The sequence below is a fragment of the Nannobrachium achirus genome (assembly GCF_963921795.1).
Source record: "Nannobrachium achirus genome assembly, chromosome: 13".
Taxonomy (NCBI): Eukaryota; Metazoa; Chordata; class Actinopteri; order Myctophiformes; family Myctophidae; genus Nannobrachium; species Nannobrachium achirus.
The window spans coordinates 15541795-15561578 of record NC_137833.1 but is presented as its reverse complement, the minus strand read 5'-3'; the positions used below and the strand labels follow the sequence as shown (position 1 = coordinate 15561578).

Here is a 19784-nt window from a genome sequence, read left to right as displayed (position 1 = left end):
CACACAAGTACACAGACATCTTCTACAGATGGATTGATAGCTAGAGATAGACAGATATAACGCACAAAGACAGATTAGATATATTTCTACAGACACAGAGGCGCATATCCGATATCTACTGTAGGTCTTTTATGTAAGACTCCCTATGGAGGAACAATACATACAGTAACTGCATGCCATTAGAATTTCCATCATTTCAAAATACCAGCTTTGGAGTTCTTTATGTCTGCTTTGTGAAAGGGATTCTGGAGAATGAAAGCATACAGTAAAGACTATAGCGCTATATCTTCTTCACAGGTTGCATAGCTCAGCAATACAATAGCAGACCACACAATGGCCTTTGCTTTTTTTTCCTGCTACCTTTGAAACAGAACATTATCTGTTGAGTTAACGCACAGAAAATATTGTATTCTCTTGTGTTATTTACTGTATATGCCTTCTTTTAATTGCATTTGATTGATAGGCTTTCCCTGAGTGAATAGTACAACCATCAATCATGAACCTTGAGAGATAGTCCATTATTGGACTACTTACATACAGTAACTACGAGTGTTATTGGTTTATCATTCCATAATAAATCCCCACAGCAAGATGTATCAAAAAAGGAAAAACAAAAAACAAACCTATATGATTTAGCCTAACTTTCAAATAAAGCTGAAAGTGTAGTCCTAGCAATTAAAACGTTTTTTTCATCTTTAATATCCAAATAATCCAAAGAAAGCATTCAAAGTATATCAAAAAATAGAACTTGAAGATGGACTGATGTAGTATGAAAAATGAAAACAATACTCAAAGCTATTACTGTCAAATACCATAGGAAACATGGAAAGCATAATTGCCAAATCATTTTTGGTGATGTTAATTAATTTTCTATATTGATGTCAGATACAAAACTACATAAAAAATGTAAAAGCATTTCATGACGACATGAACCAACTGTCCATAAAGAATACAAAATAGATTGGGCACATCGGTAGATGACCGAACGGTGCGCAATAATCACAACATCCCCGATTCAATTCCCACAGGAGACCTGTGTCTCTCTACTCTCCTATATAAATAAGGCAAAAAATTTAAAGTGCTTAAATTTTTTGTTTACAGTACGGTATTTATCGCTAACATGACGTTGAATCTAACATCGGCTGCGAGACTTGCTCAATCTCATTCACCGCTTTAAAGTTCTCGTCATCGTCCCCTTTGGCACGCGCTGGTGTGTCGGCGGTGAGGTTTTGGTGAGACAGCCTGTGGGATTTCACTCCGAACACGTCCCACATCTCAGGAAGCAGCCCTTTGTTGAACAGTAGCGACGCCAAGTAGGAATACAACACAATGGCGATAATGGTGCTGACCATGCAGATGGTCCTGATTGGAGAACGTTGGACATAAACGCCGTCCACCAGGATGCATCCTGGGAAGCGGATGACAGGCGGCAGCCCTATCGATGGCTCTCCACAGAGCACTCTCAAGAGCACACCTGTGAAACAGCCCAGGACGGCCCCGTAGCCATTGGAGATTTCGATGAACAGGACACAGACGAGCTGCGGGAGCATGAGGGTGTAGGTGAGGTCCGATCGGAGCATCCAGATCATCAGGACGCTGTTGTCCAGGAAGGTGAGGAATGTCCCGGCCAGCCCCACTACTACCACGGAGATACGGATAACCCATGCGATCTCTTTCTGTGATGCCTGGATTGAAACGAGGTCCAAGTTAAAAAAAAGATCCAGAGAGAGAGAGAGACACACACCGAAAGCGAGGTTAAGGCTAAATGGTCTGAGAAATACAGACCAGCATGTGATAATGGTTTGCAATCAATGATTTGAACTAGGTTGCTCATACAGTCTTTGATCCATGATGGAAATTCAAATCTGAGTTAAACTATTTAGGCCTATTAAATTACTTGTATGTTACTCAAATCAAACAATGATTGTTATTTAGATTTCTCAGTAAACGAAAACTCATATTTATATCAATTCAAATAAAGACATCTTTATCATAACTGATTATTGGTGTAGTTTAAAATATAAAAACTCACTTGTGTTTTCACCTAAATGTAAAACCCAGTGGCTTACCCATTCAGCCTCTGGAGCTGAGGAAGGAGAGTTCAAATCCCACCAGTTATGTGGTCAAAGTAACTCTTACTTTCTTGTGTCACACCATATGATCAGTCTATACATTGCTCTCACCTGCGTCCTCAGAATGTTCCTGTAGATGTTGGCGGTGAAGATGGAGGCTGCAGACAACAGGGCGGAGTCTGTGGATGACATCACGGCAGCGGCCACAGCTCCAATGCCGATTATGGAGACGATGGGTGGGGTGAGGTACTGCAGGGTGATGGGCAGGATTAGACCCGTCTCATTGCGCTCAAATGGAGATGGCAAACCATACGAGGTCAGGTTCCAGTCTGAGAGAGAGAAAGAGAGACAGTGGAGACAAGCAGAGACATTCAGTATGTAGTAGACAAGAGATATACTGTACTGTACAGGCAGACGTCATGATAGAGGGTTAGGCAGTTTTCTGCAAGCCAAAGTGCAGTAACTATGTTTTTGGACACCGACTTATTTGTGTATCCCTAAGGTCAAAATAGCCTTTGTGATTTTGGGGATAAACAATTACCTCAAGAACAGATGTACAATCAGTGTAATATCACTTAAATGCCGATTGAAACACTTTTAAAACCATTTTTCAGTCAAATGTCTGTCTGTTTGTAGTCAATGTTGAATTAGTATAGTATAGTGTTAGAACTGTATAGGTGTTGAGCGACGTGCATGTGACGTCTCTAGATAAGCAACCCCCCAAACATTGAATCACCAATGCACCAATGTTCGTAGTTACTGTACTTTGGCTTTGTAGGGAAGAGTAGTAATACTGAGATAAAGACCAAGGAGGATCAAGCTGTACTCAAAACAAATGTCTCCCTGACTCCCCCATCTTATCTTTGTGTATAAGTGTCTATGTTCTGATCTGTGTGTTCTCCAGACTAGAGAACTACTTGACTGCAGACTGATGTGCTTAATGTACAGTACTTCTCCCACAAGCTCTTGTAATAAACTTCTATATACAGTACAGCCTCAACATCCTGATTGACACAGAATTCTTCTACAATATACAGTGCCTCGCAAAAGCTTTGAAAGTAGTCAAGATTTGTCTGAATTAGAAATGATACATTGCATGTGTAATATTACTTTCATTTTAATGTCATCTATACAACTGGTCCTCAAACGGTGTGCAATTTGCCCTCCTGGCCCCCAAACTGTGGAATAATCTTCCTGTCGCACTTAGAACTACAGACTCACTCCCTAGCTTCCACCGTGGACTGAGGACGCACCTCTTCAGACTCCACCTAAACCCATAGCACTACTGTAACACTCATTGACCATACATGAAGCTAGTTAGCTTTTTTTTTTTAGGTTTTAGAAACATTTATTACAGATTAGGTGCATGGTCTACCTATGTTATTGTTTTTTTTGTTTTTTAGATTGATATTCATATGCATTTGTTATAATGTTGTTGATGTACTGACATATTATCTTGCTTATTATAGTGATGTATTACCTGCTTATTGTAAGTCGCTTTGGATTAAAAGCGTCTGCTAAATGCCTAAACTGTAAACTGCAGGGGGCACAGACAAGTCCAGGAGTGCTGTGGGATTTTGTGTTAACATAGTTGGGTCAGTGCTAGCCTCGTAAACCAGCCTCCTCCAGAAATCTACATTTCATTTGCTTTCAAGCAAATGAAATGTAGATTTCCGAGGAGGTTGGTTTAGGCTAGGTCAGTGCCCCTCGTGAATATGTGGGTAAAAACTGTGAGGCAAATCCAAAATGGTTACCATCAGCTTTGTACAGTAAATTGTTATTTTATCTATTATTTTCCACTGATTTCCTGCTCTGAAAGTACATTTTTCAATGTTCTATCAGAGCTTTCAAACAAGACTCTAATGAAAGCTCTGCTCATGTTGAGAGACTATTCTGAATTAATAAAATGTAATTGATTCATATTTATTGGAAAACAAGCATACATTTGTAAAACACTATGTAACTAAAGTTATATAGCAAGGCATTTAATTAGTTAGGCAGTTAGTTGGTGAGTTTGCTAATACATCTACTGTAAATGTTACTTTTTGTTTCGGTATTTGTAATTATTTACTGTTTAATGCTGCAATGTTTGATCAAAAAATGAGTTTTACTCATATGTACCTGACTGTACACAAGACGTAATGATAAAGATCCCCTTGGACCTCTATACTCTTCATCTGAATGTGTTGATTCTCCACACTCACTTCTCTCATCATCACCACTACTACTCTCATCTCATTATATGGAAATAAGCCTATGGCTTTTTTGTGATAATCCATTTGTCTTTTTTGACATACTTTTAAAATGTCAATAAAATATTCGGTCAATCAAAAAAAAAAAAAAAAAAACAGAACAGTCACGAGGCCCAGCTGCTGGGGCAAGGGGGGGAGGGGTGTGACGCACTGGTCAGCGCCTCCCATTCACGAGGTCCCAACCATAACCAAAGGCTGAGGGATGCTCTAGTCTAGTAAGTTGTAATGGAACTGGAAAAAAAAGTAATGTAGTTTGACCTTTCCACATCCAGGAGGCGCATGCACACATTAACTTCAAAGGCCCTTTTTGTGCCTATATCATTCAGTCATTTAGGTTACAACTCCCACCCACCACAGTTTCTTAACAGCCCATTCTCATTCAATACAAAAGCTATATAGGCCTACCGTAGCCTAGGGTCATTTTGTTTCCCCCTCCTTTTAAAGAGGCCTCCTAGTGAGTAAGCTACAGTATATGGAGCTATGTTCAGGGGCGTCACCAGGGGGGAGTGGGACTGAGTTACTTGGGCCCAAGGTGGAGGGGCCTTAATTGTTTTATACTTTAGCTATTGAAAAATAGCAGATATCCAAGCTCACAGTGCGGCACCGAGCCGCTGCGAACTTGTAGATCTGGTAGTTTTGAAAAGTCGTGAAAATGTGTGCAAATCTTTGACTTTTGTAACTCAAATTTTGATTCTGGGGGGGGGGGTCCCTGGAACTAAATATTTTGAGATGGAGGTCTCCGTGGCCAAATACATATAATTCTGGGGGTCCTTCACATTAAAAAGTTTGAGCACCACTGACATAAACAGAAGGATTTGAAATAATTATTCAAAGACTTTCACGATTTCTCAAAAATAGCAGATCTACAAGCTCGCAGCGTGGCAGCTTGTATATCTGTGAGCTTGTATATCTGCTATAGTTAAAGCACAAAATAATGCGTAATAATGCGTTCCCAGTCTAAATGGGTTAAACCCCCTCCCCCATTGAAGAACATTCATGGGGGGCCCGCAGTGAATCCTTGTACCCAGGGCCCAGGATTTGGTGCGACACCCCTGGCTATATGGAGCCGTTTACTGGTGGATCTATCCTGGGACAAGCTGGGGGGGTCAACTCTTGTGCTACCAGTGGGCATCTGTGCTGGCGGACCTTTGTGAGCTCCGCATACTTTTGCTTCAGCTGTGCAGATATTTCTTTCTTCTTGGTGACCCTCGCAATAGGCCCTTCATCTGCTTTCTTTTCAACTAGTCCTTACCCGTTCAAAGATATGAGCTCTGAAATGATGTGCAGTGTGTGGGTTATGGGATGTGCACTGTGCACACAGTATATGAGGGATGGAAAGTAATTTTTTTTTTTTTTTGGACAAAATCTGTAACAGGGCCAGACAACAGACCCCCCCCCCCCCCCCCCGCCCGCCTGCACACACACACACACACACACACACACACACACACAGAGCTGGTTAAACATGTTGCCTCATGCTAGATGCAGAATAGATATGCCTCAAGCTAGATGCAGAATAGATATAGATACACCATAAAAATGCTAATATACAGCATATGATTTGTGAAAGTGACAAACGGGCTTCACAGTTATGTTAGGTGTGTTCATATGCTAATGGTGATGCGATTTCAGATCAATTGCTCCAGCCACTGAGGAGAAACGCTGTGACAGACACTCACTCAGACAGACAGACAGACATTTGGAAAATTATATGTTTGATTGGCTCCTGTTGTTTTGCCTGTCATTATGTCGATGTTGACCTTTTGAGATCTGAGATTACCTATGTGTACCTATTTGTAGTTTTACCGTCCATAACTCAAATCAGTATGGGCAGAGTTTTCATTAGAGCCCAATATTAAAGTTATATGACAATCATGAAAATCAGCAGGCATCTTGTAAGAGAAGTTTAAAAATAGGTTAAATTATCAAAGCAACACCAATTGTCAATACAGTATCTCAACTCCAAAAGTCACTGAGATCGCAAAAGGTTGAAAACCACTGCTCTATACTATGGATACCTGTATTATTATGTGGTAGAGTACTTCTATTCCATTCAATAAGTAAAGCAGTGCAGTAGTCTACTAACTAGGAAGAATAGCTGCTGTTGTCCAATAAACAATAGTACAGTGTAGTATTGTATTGCAAAATGCATGAGCCCGTTATCTAGCACCTGTTGATGCAGCAGCTGCCCCCAGCAGTATGGGGGGGATTCCAAAGGTAGGGACAATGATGGCCGCAGCAAAGCAGGTGATCTTGGCTGTAGATGAGGACGAGGCAGACAAGGTCCTCTGGTGGAAGTTCTGAAGACCCAGGTTCCCTAAACCCTGAGAGGAGAAGAGCAGGGAGCAAGAGTAAGGCTGGTGTTGGAGAACAAGACTAGTCTGTAAATCACATTTTATTAGTTGCGGATTAATGTTATGTGGAGATTGAGCAAGTTATACTGTATGACCCAAGACCCCTGTCTGTGAGTTAATATGAGTATTTCAACACAACATGGATGCCATCCAAAACTAAGGCTTATTTTCCTAAATCCCTGACAACTGGCCTTTATGAACAGTAGTAATTACTGTAGGTGAAGCAGAGCTGGATATATTTAATGCACTGTGTGTGCCTGCCAGCTCAGTGGCCTTGTGGTTAGAGTGTCCGCCCTGAGATGGAGAGGTCGGGTTCAATCCCTGGTCGAGTCATACCAAAGACTATAAAAATGGTATGCCTCTCTGCTTGGCCCTTGGTATCAAGGGTTGGATTAGGGATAAATCCCTGCAACATACTAGCGTCATGTCCAGGGGGGGTTCTTGTACAGTACATCAAGCTGCCTCACGCTACAGAAACAGGAGATAGGTTGGTTCCCAAGGCTACTGACTTACTTACCGTGTGTCCATACATGGGAATAGTTGTTTCCCTATGAGATGTGTTTGCCAGCCCTTGTCAAACTAAAGGTTAACGAACTGGTCTACTGCAGAAGTGCAACCTTTTTAGGTTAGCCGTTTTCCAAGGCTGGTGTGATCTACCACAGTGAAAACCACCACTGCAGCGACAGTATGTCTTCTTATAGGCTGGTAATTAGAATAACACGAACATATATGAATACGTACAAACAATGACGCAAGAGATTATGGGAAAATACTGATGTCAGCACTTAATCTAAGTTCCTTCCGCCTTTTCTCAACTGTCAGCTGGAAAAATGTCAAATGATTTGCGGTCCTTTCGAAGTTTCCTTTCCTGGTCATTGTTGTGCTGCTGATGAGACATCTTTTGTCTTATGGCGACTCTCCAGGAACTCATTCTCAATAATGTTGTCTGTCTTGTCTCATCCCGTTAGCTGCGGTTAAAAAGTAGTAGACAAGCACAAAACAGGTTACACCCCTGGACCATTCATACGATGCCAGGGCCGTTCCTGTGTTAATTTGCGCTGCACCGCTCCCCTGATATAATCTTTTGGGGTTAGAATTTCATGCAGCCAGCAAACCTGAGTGTGATATCAATGGATGTTTTGGTCTGGGTTTTCAAATTGCTACTTGATCGACCAAAAAGCCTCTCTGGCATGGCTGCCCAACCCTGGGCTAGAGGTTAACTAGTTTGAATATGAGAGGCTTAAGTGAAGACGCAACTCTTTTTCTCCCACAACAAATACTGCCCATTAGCAAGGCAATGTTACAATGGACATCCCAGTGGCCAAGAGCAGCAGACTGCATTTGTAATGGGCACTGCACAGGTCTGGACGTAGTGTATGTGCAACTGTATGCATGTGACGTAGGAAGTTGCTGTGAAACAGCATGTGTGTTTACTGTTTACATGCATGCAGCCAGGGGCACGGCTAGGCAGTGAACACCATGCTGTTTCTATTACCTTACCAGCAGTAAAAAGTCATCAATCCATTTCCATGCTCTGTCTGCCGGCACAGAACCAATCCAGGGAGGCTGGAATGTGTAGTTGACAGCTGTCTTGGTGATGTCAGAAGTGCCAGGTGCCATGAGGGTATAGGGGACACACAGCCACTGCATAGAAAGAAAGGCATTGAGTCCACTGATGAAGTGTAAAATATTAGATTTCATCCCTCCTAAAATAAAGTCTTCCTAGTTAGCTGTTAATACTTTCCCACTTGAACCCTATACGTATACTTCGTCATATATCAAGGGCAACAATAGCAGATCTATAAGCTCACGTGTTGTGTTGTGTTGTGACACATTGTGAGCTATTTTCGCCCCAAAGTTTGCCTAATATACCGGTATCTCGACGTTCACCTCGTATGACATTGACATGCCCACAAGAGGGAGGCTGGTCATGTGGTTAAGCTATGGTAATTAGGGTTAATTGTCTCACAAATAATTACGATTAATAATTTCATTGTGTTTATGGTATTGAACATTGGAACATACAAATTACATTTGTTTGATTGGCTTTTAGGCTTTGTAAACAAAAAATCCACAGGGTAGATGTGACAAATAGCTCAATACAAAATAGAAAAGAGTCTTAATAGTGGAAATAGACGATTTTTCAACATGGAAAATATTTATGATGATTGATGATTATGCAAAAGCAATGTGATTATCTCAAATAATTGTGTACAGGCGATCATTTAATAATTGCGACAGGCCTCTGGTCTCTCTGGTAAAGCTCAAACACTCGCACGCACCAAAACAACAAGCCCTGATCTGGGGAATTAAGCAGGAACCAGGAGGTGAATGTACTCACCAGGCTGATGAAGATGAGGATGAGTTGTATGATGTCTGTATAAGCCACAGAGTAAAGACCTCCCATCAGGGTGTAGGTAATGGCCACCGCCGCAGAAATCCAGATGCTTACAGTATACGGCAAGTCCAGGATCACACTCATGGTGACACCTAGGGAAAAACCACACAATCCACATTGAGGTTGACATGTGAAGGTTGGGACACTGATGATATGATCCAGAACGAATTGCGATGAGTCATACACATGTTACCTGCATGTACAGTATGCACTGTACAATGCTTTTGTTTTGTAACAGCAATTTTCCCACGGGACAATAACGTCTATCCTATCTTATGATCATGAATTGCTTCAAACTGTATATTTTGTATTTTTTCTCTTGTATGGTTGTCTGTTGTACTGCTGTCTTGTCCAGTTGAGGGTTCAATGTTTAATGGACGACAATGGAAATTGGACCACTGGACCACAATGGAAACAAGCCAAGGGCTTCTTTGTGTAACATTTATTTGGCGTCTTTTTAATTTGTCAATAATATTCAATCAATATCCCAGAGGATTGTTTTACACTTAAAATAACTTGTGTGGGTTTGACTGTAACCTTGGACCACCATAAGATATGTTGTACTGTATATATCTTCTACCTGAAAAGGTCAATGAAGCTTCAAAAGAATTCTGTGAGGTCTCAAATGTTCCCAAATTCTTCCTGATGTTGCCAGACAACAAGTAGGCCTACTGTTACGGAAAGTGTCTAGTTTTCATTTGGAGGATTATAAGTCCTGGTCTTGCTGTGTTTTTCTTTTCTTTTCTAAAAGGTAATAGGATTTGGGGCCCAAGCTTCAAGAGTTTCAGTCAGTGAGGATTACGAGACATCAGTGAGTCATTTATCTTTTCTAATAATAAGGACTGCGGTACATTACGCTGCCTGATGGCGTGATGGACATGCTTGCTTCCTTGTTTCCAACAAAGCCACAGCTAGTTTCAAAGGTTGGTTATTGAATGAATTAATCAAATGAAATAGTTCAGTGTCTGAACTTTCAGTTCGAAGGCTGTTAAGCTCTTGAGTTATGTGCTGTTCAGTATGTTAACGGTTATGTCACCACTGGGCAGTAGTAAATCCTAATTCATACTCTGGGAACCAAGCTGTGGCTCATGGATCATGACTCAAGGCTCAGGGCTCAAATACAGAGCTATGAGCCATGATCTACAGATTGGCTCAGACAGAATAAATTGGGCTTAATGGAACAGGTACAGAGACTTAGTCTCGCGTAGCCAGACAACTATAACACAATATCTGAATGCTAGAGTCTGGAACTATACCTCCCAAAATCCGAGTAATGGAAGTAATTTAAAATGTCTTTACATTTATTTTCTTTATTTCCATTTCTGCTAAGCAGAAGACGAAAAAAAGACGAAAACAAAAGATCGGAGCTTCCGTGCCCCAGACTGTATGACGGAAGCATTTGAAAATTGTGGGAGGCAACAGTCTCAAAATGAGACTTAACTGATAATTTGGTCATTTTGATTATCTGTATTTCTATTTCACTCTGATGCTGTATATTACAGGAGATGTTATAAAATTTCCCTTGGGAGCATTGTTTAGCGCTCACATGGCCCAAATCCTTGTACCTGCAGGGGAAATGTACTTTGGTTAATGAGAGGAAATTAGTATCGTTCCGTCTTCCCTCAATGACTGTCATTGAAATTGCCTTGAATAAGTCAGGGTTGTTAAGGGGGCATGGGCATTATGCCCAGTTTGTTAAGGGCATTATGCCCTGTTTGTTAAGGGCATTATGCTGTTGGACATGTTTTCTAGTTAGAAATGTTACATTGTTTTATTGACTGCAGGTACTCCTTCTTGTCCTGAAAATCATCTAAATTATGCCTGCTTTTAGGTCAGAGTAGTTTATTTCTAATGATAGATTTGACCTCCCCTCTCTGTCAGAACTGCAGACTCACTCCCCCCCATCCCCATTTTCCGCCGCAGTCTGAAAACTAACCTTCAGACTCCACCTCACCCCCAGCTCTCTTCATTCTTTATATCGTCTATTTTGTCTTCTTGGTAGATGCTAGCTATACTATGCAGAAATACTGTATGTTAAGTTACTCGTTTTTTATTAGTTTTTTTTTTAATTGTTGATCTGAGTACAATACAAGATTTTAGGTTATTGATCAGGAATAGAAAGCACTGTATTGCTTAATGTATGCATGGGTTACGTTCATACAAGGAATTTCCTTTGCTCACTACTGTCAGTAAACATTGGATTTTCAAGATTTCCCACAGATTTTCTCCACCAAAAACATTGCAACACATCAATCAGAGTGTTCAGGTTTCGGTACCCAGCATTGGCCAGGTTATTGCGTGGTTGAAATAGGCATCACTTCCTCCCTCTCCCTCTCCCTCTCTCAACACCCACAACTTCAACTTTTAAGTTGAAGTTGTCTGTGGGTGAGTGTCTGTCCCATGGAGATCCCTGAATCCGCACAAATCAGTGTTGTTAGGCAAAGATGTCTGTTGTGTGTAATGTCAGACCAGAGCTCAATCAGAAAGAGAGAGGGAGAGAGGGGAAAGAGAGCCTATGTCTCCCACGCAATAACGCTGACAACACTTCACAAACTGACGTCTTGTAAACCTCACTGACTGAAACTGTTGAGGCCAAATCCTATTACCTAAAAAGAAAAGAAAAACGCAGCAAAACCAGGGGTGAACTCTCCTAATCCTGTAAATGGAAACTGGCCACTTTCCATAGCAGTAGGCCTACTTGTTGCCTGGCAACATCTTATCGGACAGAATTTCACATTTGACCTGAAATTGCTTTCAATTTACAAGATTTGTTGGCAATTTCAGGTACAAAAATACAGTATATATTCTGGTGGTGATTTTAGACTACACCATTCTGAAGTTACATTTAACCCGCTGAGGTGAAGGTAGTCTCTGGTAAGAAAAAGGGTTGAAATAAAAAAAAATCCATGATATTTAGGACATAATATAAAGAGATACTTTATAATACAGTATGGTTAAAAACTACAACCCAAGTCAGACATCTTGAAGTAGTAGTAGTAGTAGAGCCAGATACATACTTTTACAATGTCAGCCTTCTATCCCCTGAATATATTAACGACTTAAAGATTATGTAAAGTATGTTTGGTTTGGGAAAAACTTTCATCTTCAGTAGACTTGACTACTATAACAGTGAGCATTCAGTTTGTATGCACCACATATCTGGAACAAACTCCAAGAAACAATTCTCAGTTGAAGTTATTTTTAAATCAAAGCTAAAGACTTTTATGTTGCCGTTGACTGAGTTTCTTTTGTGCACTGTAATTTTATTCTCATATTTTTCTGTTTTATTTCAACATATTCATATTGATTCATAATTCATAAGTCTTTCATAGATGTAATTGTATTTTGTGTAAAGCACTAGAATTGCCATGTTGTTTATAAGTGCTCTACAGATAAACCGCCTTCAAGCCCATGCTGCCGATATCATAAAGTATACTGCAGCCAGATGACACACATGCACGCAAGGGGTGTTTCATGATAGCAAGGATTATCACATCCATGCATAGAAGTGTAACCCTGGTTTAAGCCTATATTATCCAGTCGTTCTTGTTACAGCCGGGGGGAATTTCATTTCAAACTAATCATACGATTAGACAAAAGGTAACATTACACTCAAAGCTCAACATATAAGCATAGTATTATATCATATGATACGATGCATCACATGTACAAACCCATGCCCACACACTTTTATATAACAAAAACAGACAGGCACATACAGTTGTAGTGCCCACACGCACTGTCTCTCACTCTCTCTCACACACTCAGGCAAGCACACAGAGGCCGAACACTGCTGGACTGCACACACCCATACACACACACAAACCCATGCCAACACACACAACCGCATACAATCTGTGTTGCGCTTACTGATAGTCACATCCTTACCTAAGCCTATAAGTGTTCCTGCCACCCACATAATTTCTGATGCGAGTGCGGCCAGTGACAGAGCGGCTGTCGGTACTTTTCCATACTTGATCTGGAAAGGGTCCATCATGGTGACGTATTTCCTGTCTCTCATCGGCTGGGCAAAGAAAAGTCCACCTCAAACACAAAGCAGATATAGACTTATTTGAGACATGCTTATTATACGTTATATTTGGACTGTTTATTGGTCATTCCGGCATTTTTGTTTTGTTTTTTGCACATGGCATTCAAAGTTCACTTCAAACCCAGAACAGAAAATGAAATTATTATAGCAACATTTACAGTTTAGAGTCATACCAGTGCAACATAGCAGGGCATACATTTATTAGGTAAAATAATACTGTATAATGTGTGTTAAGAATTATTCCCATTTTAGCCCAATCGCCCGCCAATAGCTACACTATGGTGTTCATTTAACTGAGTGTACAAATGCAACTGTAAAAGGTACATTTGTAGCATACGCTTTAAATGAACTCTGATGATAATACTGTACAAAGGGTCCAGACGTGTCAAGGTTATGTTGTAAGTGTGTGCTTGTGTTTGGGTGAAACACTGTAGATAAAATGCTCTGCTGTTAACAACAGTCCATAGTATTTGGTATACAGTCCGCTACAGTGTGTCTGATATTAAGGGCCTCCTGTATGTGGATGGTCCTGTTTATCTACTTGTGCTTTTGCTTGGGGGGCCACCTGGCACATGTGAAGATGTACCATTCATTCATGCCGCTGAACATTCATTGAGGTAATATGAGACCACCCTGTTTTTTTCATTCACATTAAACTGGAATGCATGCCGGTGATCTGGACACATAACAAAGCACACATCTAGCTATAGGTTTTTGGGGCTACTCTACATATTATGTTTACATTTTGGTTGTTTCTTATTCAGATTAAAAAATATGATTTAAAGATTCATAAGAGCAATGGCAACAACATATTTCATAACTAATCATCTGATCGATAAGTCAAGGGGGGAAATGTACAGCATTCCATTCCAAAAGCAAGATCTATCCTTAGTTTAAGTAGCCTAGTGTCATGCCATTGGCATTATATTGCTTGCTTATTATATTGATGTATTACCTGCTTATTGTAAATCGCTTGTAAATTGGTAGATTTTTCCAGAATTACCCCTCTGTACAGTTTGCATACAGTAGAGTACACAATAAAATCCTCAGTGTTCATTTATCCATTGCGTTACATTTGCACAAGAGTCAAATTACTCAGGTTTCTGTTTGCATGTATGTAAAGATTGGATAACCCTGGCGAATGCTGTATACTCACCCACTCAGATGCCCGGCGAATAGAATACAGTGCTAACCCTAGCATTTTTGGTGCCATGTTTCTATTTTAGGAAAGCGTGAACATAGTACCAACATACGGAGGCCACATTAACCCAGTTCAGTTGCCCGGCACTTTACAGAATTACAGCACGGTGTATCATCTTTGAGGTAGCTCCTAGGTACTAGGTATAAACAATGGCAAGATACCAAGAAGGGGAGTGAACACTGATGATATATTGCTCAGGAGAAGAAGTTATTACTTAAACACATTTATTGTACAAACCATGTCTCCAAAGGTTTTGAACCAAGAAAATAAAAGACACACACAAATATATATATATATATTCTATTTTGTACAATAATAGCCTGTATACCTCATGCAGTAATAACTACTGATTGCACCTTTGTGCACCATTGTCAGTGCAGCTGCATCCACTCATGGAGTGACATCATATAGTAGGTGACGAGTCTGTATATGGGAGGACTGAACTGGTACTTTTTCATTGACCGTCTGACAAAGATCTACCATGGAGTGAGATGTTTCGTTCATGAAGAAGTCTAATCCACAGCTTGCTGCACAGGTTCTGTCCTTGAAAACTATTTTGTTATTTTCTACCCCTTAAGAGATAGGACCACAAGTTATTAGTGGCCAAGCCACGCAGTGGCAAAGGCCACTCATTGATATTGGACTTTCTCATTATTATTATTCTTCCGCCACTTTTTCTCTAGTGGCTAGACCGTGCAGTCGCTTTTTACGAAAATCGGCAGTATGGTAGAGGACTATGCCAAATGGCTAAAACACGAAGCTCGCAACAATCGGCCAAAGGGTGGCGCTGTAGGAAGCCTTTGAAAGTGCAAACTTTGAACAGGTATAGCTCATGCTCTGTTTCAGGTACAGCCATGAAACCTGTATACACTTATGCGTGTCCTCATGCCGAACAACTTTTACACTCTGACTTTTGCCCTCTGATCTTTAGTTCTCCCACCATTTTGAATTATATGAAAAACAGTAAAAATCGAACTCTTCCTGGTATTTTCGCGTCATGTTCACAAAACCTTTTTTACATGAACTTTGGACCAATATCTAAAGATCTGTCTCTGCGGATTTATTTTTTAAGTGAAATATAATTTTTTAATAATTCAATGAATATTGCAGTTTTATGCAAATTATTCTTCTGCCTCTAAATCATACATGCAAAGTCACACATTCATGGCATTTGGCAAAGATGTAGAGGGTTAGTCCAAATATCACTGAAACCAATCCTATTCCAATTGGCCAAAGGGGGGCGCTATACGTAGTATTTGAAAATTCAAACTTTAAACGGGCATAAGTCATGCCTCGTTTCGTTTGAAGACATGCAACTTGCTTAAACGTGTGCCTTGACTCAAGCGGAAGACATCTGTGTCTTTGTTAAGTAAGCTCCGCCCTTAGATTTTCCGCCATTTTGAGCAGTTTGTAAAACGCTTAAACCCGCTTTTATCCTGGAATTTTCGCATCACGTGCACGGAATCTTTTTTACATGAACTTTGGAACAATATCTAAAGATCTGTCAGATCGGATTATTTTTAAATTGAAACATTTTTCAATAATTCAATGAATATAGCAGTTTTATGGAAATAATTTTTCTGCCTCTAAAACATACATGCAAAGTCACATTTTCATGATGAAATACTGTAGACTGTAGAGGGTAAGTGTAAATATCACTGAAACCAATCTTACCCCAATTGGCCAAAGGGGGGCGCTATATAATTTTGAAAGAAAATAAGATTGCAGGAAAATTCCAGAAACACTTGCTTACATTTACTCAGATTACTTTTATTCTGAGCCTCCAAAATATACAAAAATCATTAAATAGCACTCTGCTATTAAATTGTTTAATAAAAGGCATTCAGTGTCAAGTACATTACATGGAACTTTTTTTTGTAAACATGACTGGTCAATTATGTGTGGCTGCTATAGTGTAGGGGTTAGTGCGTACGCCTAATATGTTGAAGGTTGTGTGTTCAAATCCCACCTGGGCTTGAGTTGATGTTAACACTCTGGATGCCCACGGTGTGTGCACACGTCAAACTCTTTGATGTTGACACGTTTGATAAGGGAACCTTAGCTTACTTTATGGGGCTGCCACGAGAGAAGTCCGGTTTCCCTATGGAGGCCAGTGTTATGAAATTCACGAAAACTGTATTTATCTTAATCTAACTCCAGATCATGTTCATGTTTAAAACGAGCCCTTCTCCACCTGGCCGTTGTGCAATTGATTGCACTGATGAACGTGGCTGTAATTTGTCTGTTCTGAGTCAAAGAAAATACGGTTACTTGAACATTTCTGAAATACTCAGATTACTTTTACCCCAAGCCTAAAAAAAATAAAAATACCGTGGCACTTGGCGATTAAATCATTGTTTAATCGAAGACACTCAGCCTACATAGAACTTTTTTCTTTTTTTAAACAAACATGATTGACATAATACCTGTAGCTGTCTAGTGTAGTGGTTAAAGTATTTTTCACATCTGCCACCAGAAGGCCGACTTACAGTATGTAAAACACATTCTTGGATATTACTCCTTCAGATTTTATCCATAAATCACACAAATCAGTACACAGTATCTCTGATGTAATCTTGACGGATTTGTCTGATATCATATTCTATCTAATTCACTAACATTGGATTCCAAAGTTTGCAGGATTGCTCCTTTTTGAATAAAATGCCTCAAATCATGAACGCAGCCTGCTGTGTGTGTGACATTTTGGACACAAATTCCCACTAGGCCAAGGAACAGATGCCACCCTTCTCACATTGGCCTGTTATAGCACCACCAGCGGGTCAACTTTAGCAAAACACATTTTTGGAATAAAATGCCTCAAATCCTGCATGCAGCGTCCGATTGCCGTGAAAGGCCAAAGAACGCGTGGCACCCTTTTCACTTTGGCCAATTATAGAGCCACCAGGAGGCCAAAGAAACCTACCTGACCTGCCGGAGACCTGTTCTCGGAAGAACACTGCTTCTAGTTTTTCTTTTCCCACTTTTCTTGCCTTTGCTGCTTTTTTCTGCTGCTTTTTCTTTGTTTCCTACTTTTTCTGGCTTGGCCACTTTATCGCTGCTTGCAGCTATATTTTTAATTTGATTTCTAATCTAGTTTATTTTGATTAAATTATTTCGTTATTTTCTACCCCTTAAGAGAGATAGGACCACAAGTTATTTTAATTTGTATTTCTAATCTAATTTATTTATTTGCAAGAAAGTTTAAAAAGGGAAAGAAAAGAATGCACCCAACATAACATATTAATAAATCAACAACAATTATTTATATGTGTTAAGGTAGATAAAAATAGAGCCATACCAATAATAAAACACATGGTTGCTGAGAGTGGCATGACTGCCCAGACCAGTCCCATGGAGGGATTGTACACTGCCTCCGTTGTGCCAACTATGAATCCTCCTCCAACCCAGGTAGCTGTAAAATGAGCGCATGCACACGCACACGCACACACACACACACACACACACGAGCACATGCACACGCACGCACGCACGCGCACACACACACACACACACACACACACACACACACACACACACACACACACACACACACACACACACACACACACACACACACACAGGGTCACATTCACATACCAAAACACACTAACAGAGACAGCAAACTTACATAACCCCATATGAGCAGATTAAAAATGGTTGGCACCTGCTTGGGCATGAGATAGCGATCACTCTTATCTAACACTCATATTTGCCAAAATACAATCAGATATAATAAAAACATTAATAATGTAACGTATTAAGAAAACAACAACACAAGAAACACCTTCCAAATGTTGACTTTAACATGCTATAGGCTAAGCCTATGTGTAGCCTATTTATCTCAATTGTCCTCTGCATTTTACATGAATCTCTGCTCAGTGGTTTAAGATAAAGAGGTGAATCCAAATGGGTGGTAGCCTACTATCACATACAATGAGCAACTAATAATAGGCTTATGCACATTCACGGGTTGGGGTGATGTCAGGTGAACCAGGAGGATATGAGATAAAATAGGATATAGGTCTATAAATGAGTGTTGAGGGCTTGAGGCCCTGTGCTCTTTAAATATCAGCAGCAGCCACTGGAAATGAATTGTTGCTGCAACACTGCCAACGTAAAACAATAGCTTTGATTGGTCTGTAGGAATCAGGAAGTGTGTGGCAAAAACCTTGAAGGACGTCAGGTCAGGCCAATCACTGGTTAAGTGCTACATGTGACATATTGAATTTCACTTTTCTCATAATAAGGGTGCTAAACAAAAAAAAAATGAAATGTTCCATGGAGTCTTTTAATAGACATATTTTATGGATACCGTTATTTTTTCTTCTTCTTTTAAAGAAGAAAAAGTAGACTACTGTATCCCATTTTACCAAAAGGTAGACCTATGTGTGGTCAAATGGGACAAGAATTTCAAACAGGACACTTAATAGTCACGTGTACGTGTGTGTGTGTGTGCGTGTGTGTGTGTGTGTGTGTGTGTGTGTGTGTGTGTGTGTGTGTGTGTGTGTGTGCGCGCGCCCGCGCGCGCGTATGATGGGATTGATGGCACTGTACTTTAATTTGCTTAGCAAATGGGGACGCAAGGTTTTGCGCGTACACGTGAGCGTGCACAGACACTCACAGAGGAAAGAGAAAGTAGGAAATGCAGTTGAAAAGCATGAATACCGCGTTGATCACTTGATTCATGCTAGCTCTCTCTCTTCACTAATTGCCGTCAACGTGAGAGAAAATAGGTCTCTTTGTCTTGGAATGATTATTGAAGGTCTGTAGTTTCTAAACAAATAGCCTATGTAGCCTCCAACACAAAAGTGGTAATATGTCAGAGATCCGTGATAACGGGAAAAAGGCATAGGTGAGTGGATAACCGGCTTTTCTGATGATCTCCTGGTATTTCTAACCAAAACCGGTATATACCTAAACGACCTCGATTCCATTCATACCCATACCACGCATTCCATCCACCACTTACCGGTCATGGTAAAAATGCCCACCACCAGGCTGATGCCCCGGTTGCCCAGCAGAGCCATCTCCGTCTCGTCGCCCTTGGTCTTCTTCGCCTCCCTCTTGGACTTGAACGATGCCCAGATGCCGGTTCCGAGGACCAGCAGGTAGAAGAGCAACATCACCACCACTCCCGGGACGTTCAGAGCCATGATGGATGAATAAGCCTTTATCTCTCTTCTTGACTTGAATGAAATGTCCTTCTCGGCAGCTCAGCGGCAGTGAGCGGGCTGACTGTACAGTGTGGCAATGCTCTCTCTCTCTCTCTCTGTCTGTCTGACTACACACCACGTTGACGTTGTCGCATTCCGTCGTCTGAGTCACTAACCTTCGCTGCTGCGAGCAGAGAGAGAGCAAAGACTGCGGCTGTGCCCGCAGGCAGTAGATTAATAGACCACACCTCGGCTACTCAATCCTTTTCTTTTCGACCACCCTCCTATTTGTCTTCGCAGGGG

General features: G+C 40.7%; 1 protein-coding gene across 1 annotated transcript; it reads right to left on the bottom strand.

Moving 5' to 3' along the window:
• Positions 1-1115: 1115 nt before the first annotated feature.
• On the bottom strand, positions 1116-19481 carry LOC308297173 (high-affinity choline transporter 1-like; the record flags this gene model as incomplete). Its single annotated transcript, XM_080740589.1, has 8 exons — positions 1116-1685; positions 2184-2401; positions 6495-6648; positions 8179-8322; positions 9020-9168; positions 12965-13120; positions 17627-17740; positions 19298-19481. 8 exons carry the CDS (start codon positions 19479-19481, stop codon positions 1116-1118), a joined length of 1689 nt encoding a protein of 562 aa, XP_080596715.1.
• Positions 19482-19784: the final 303 nt, after the last annotated feature.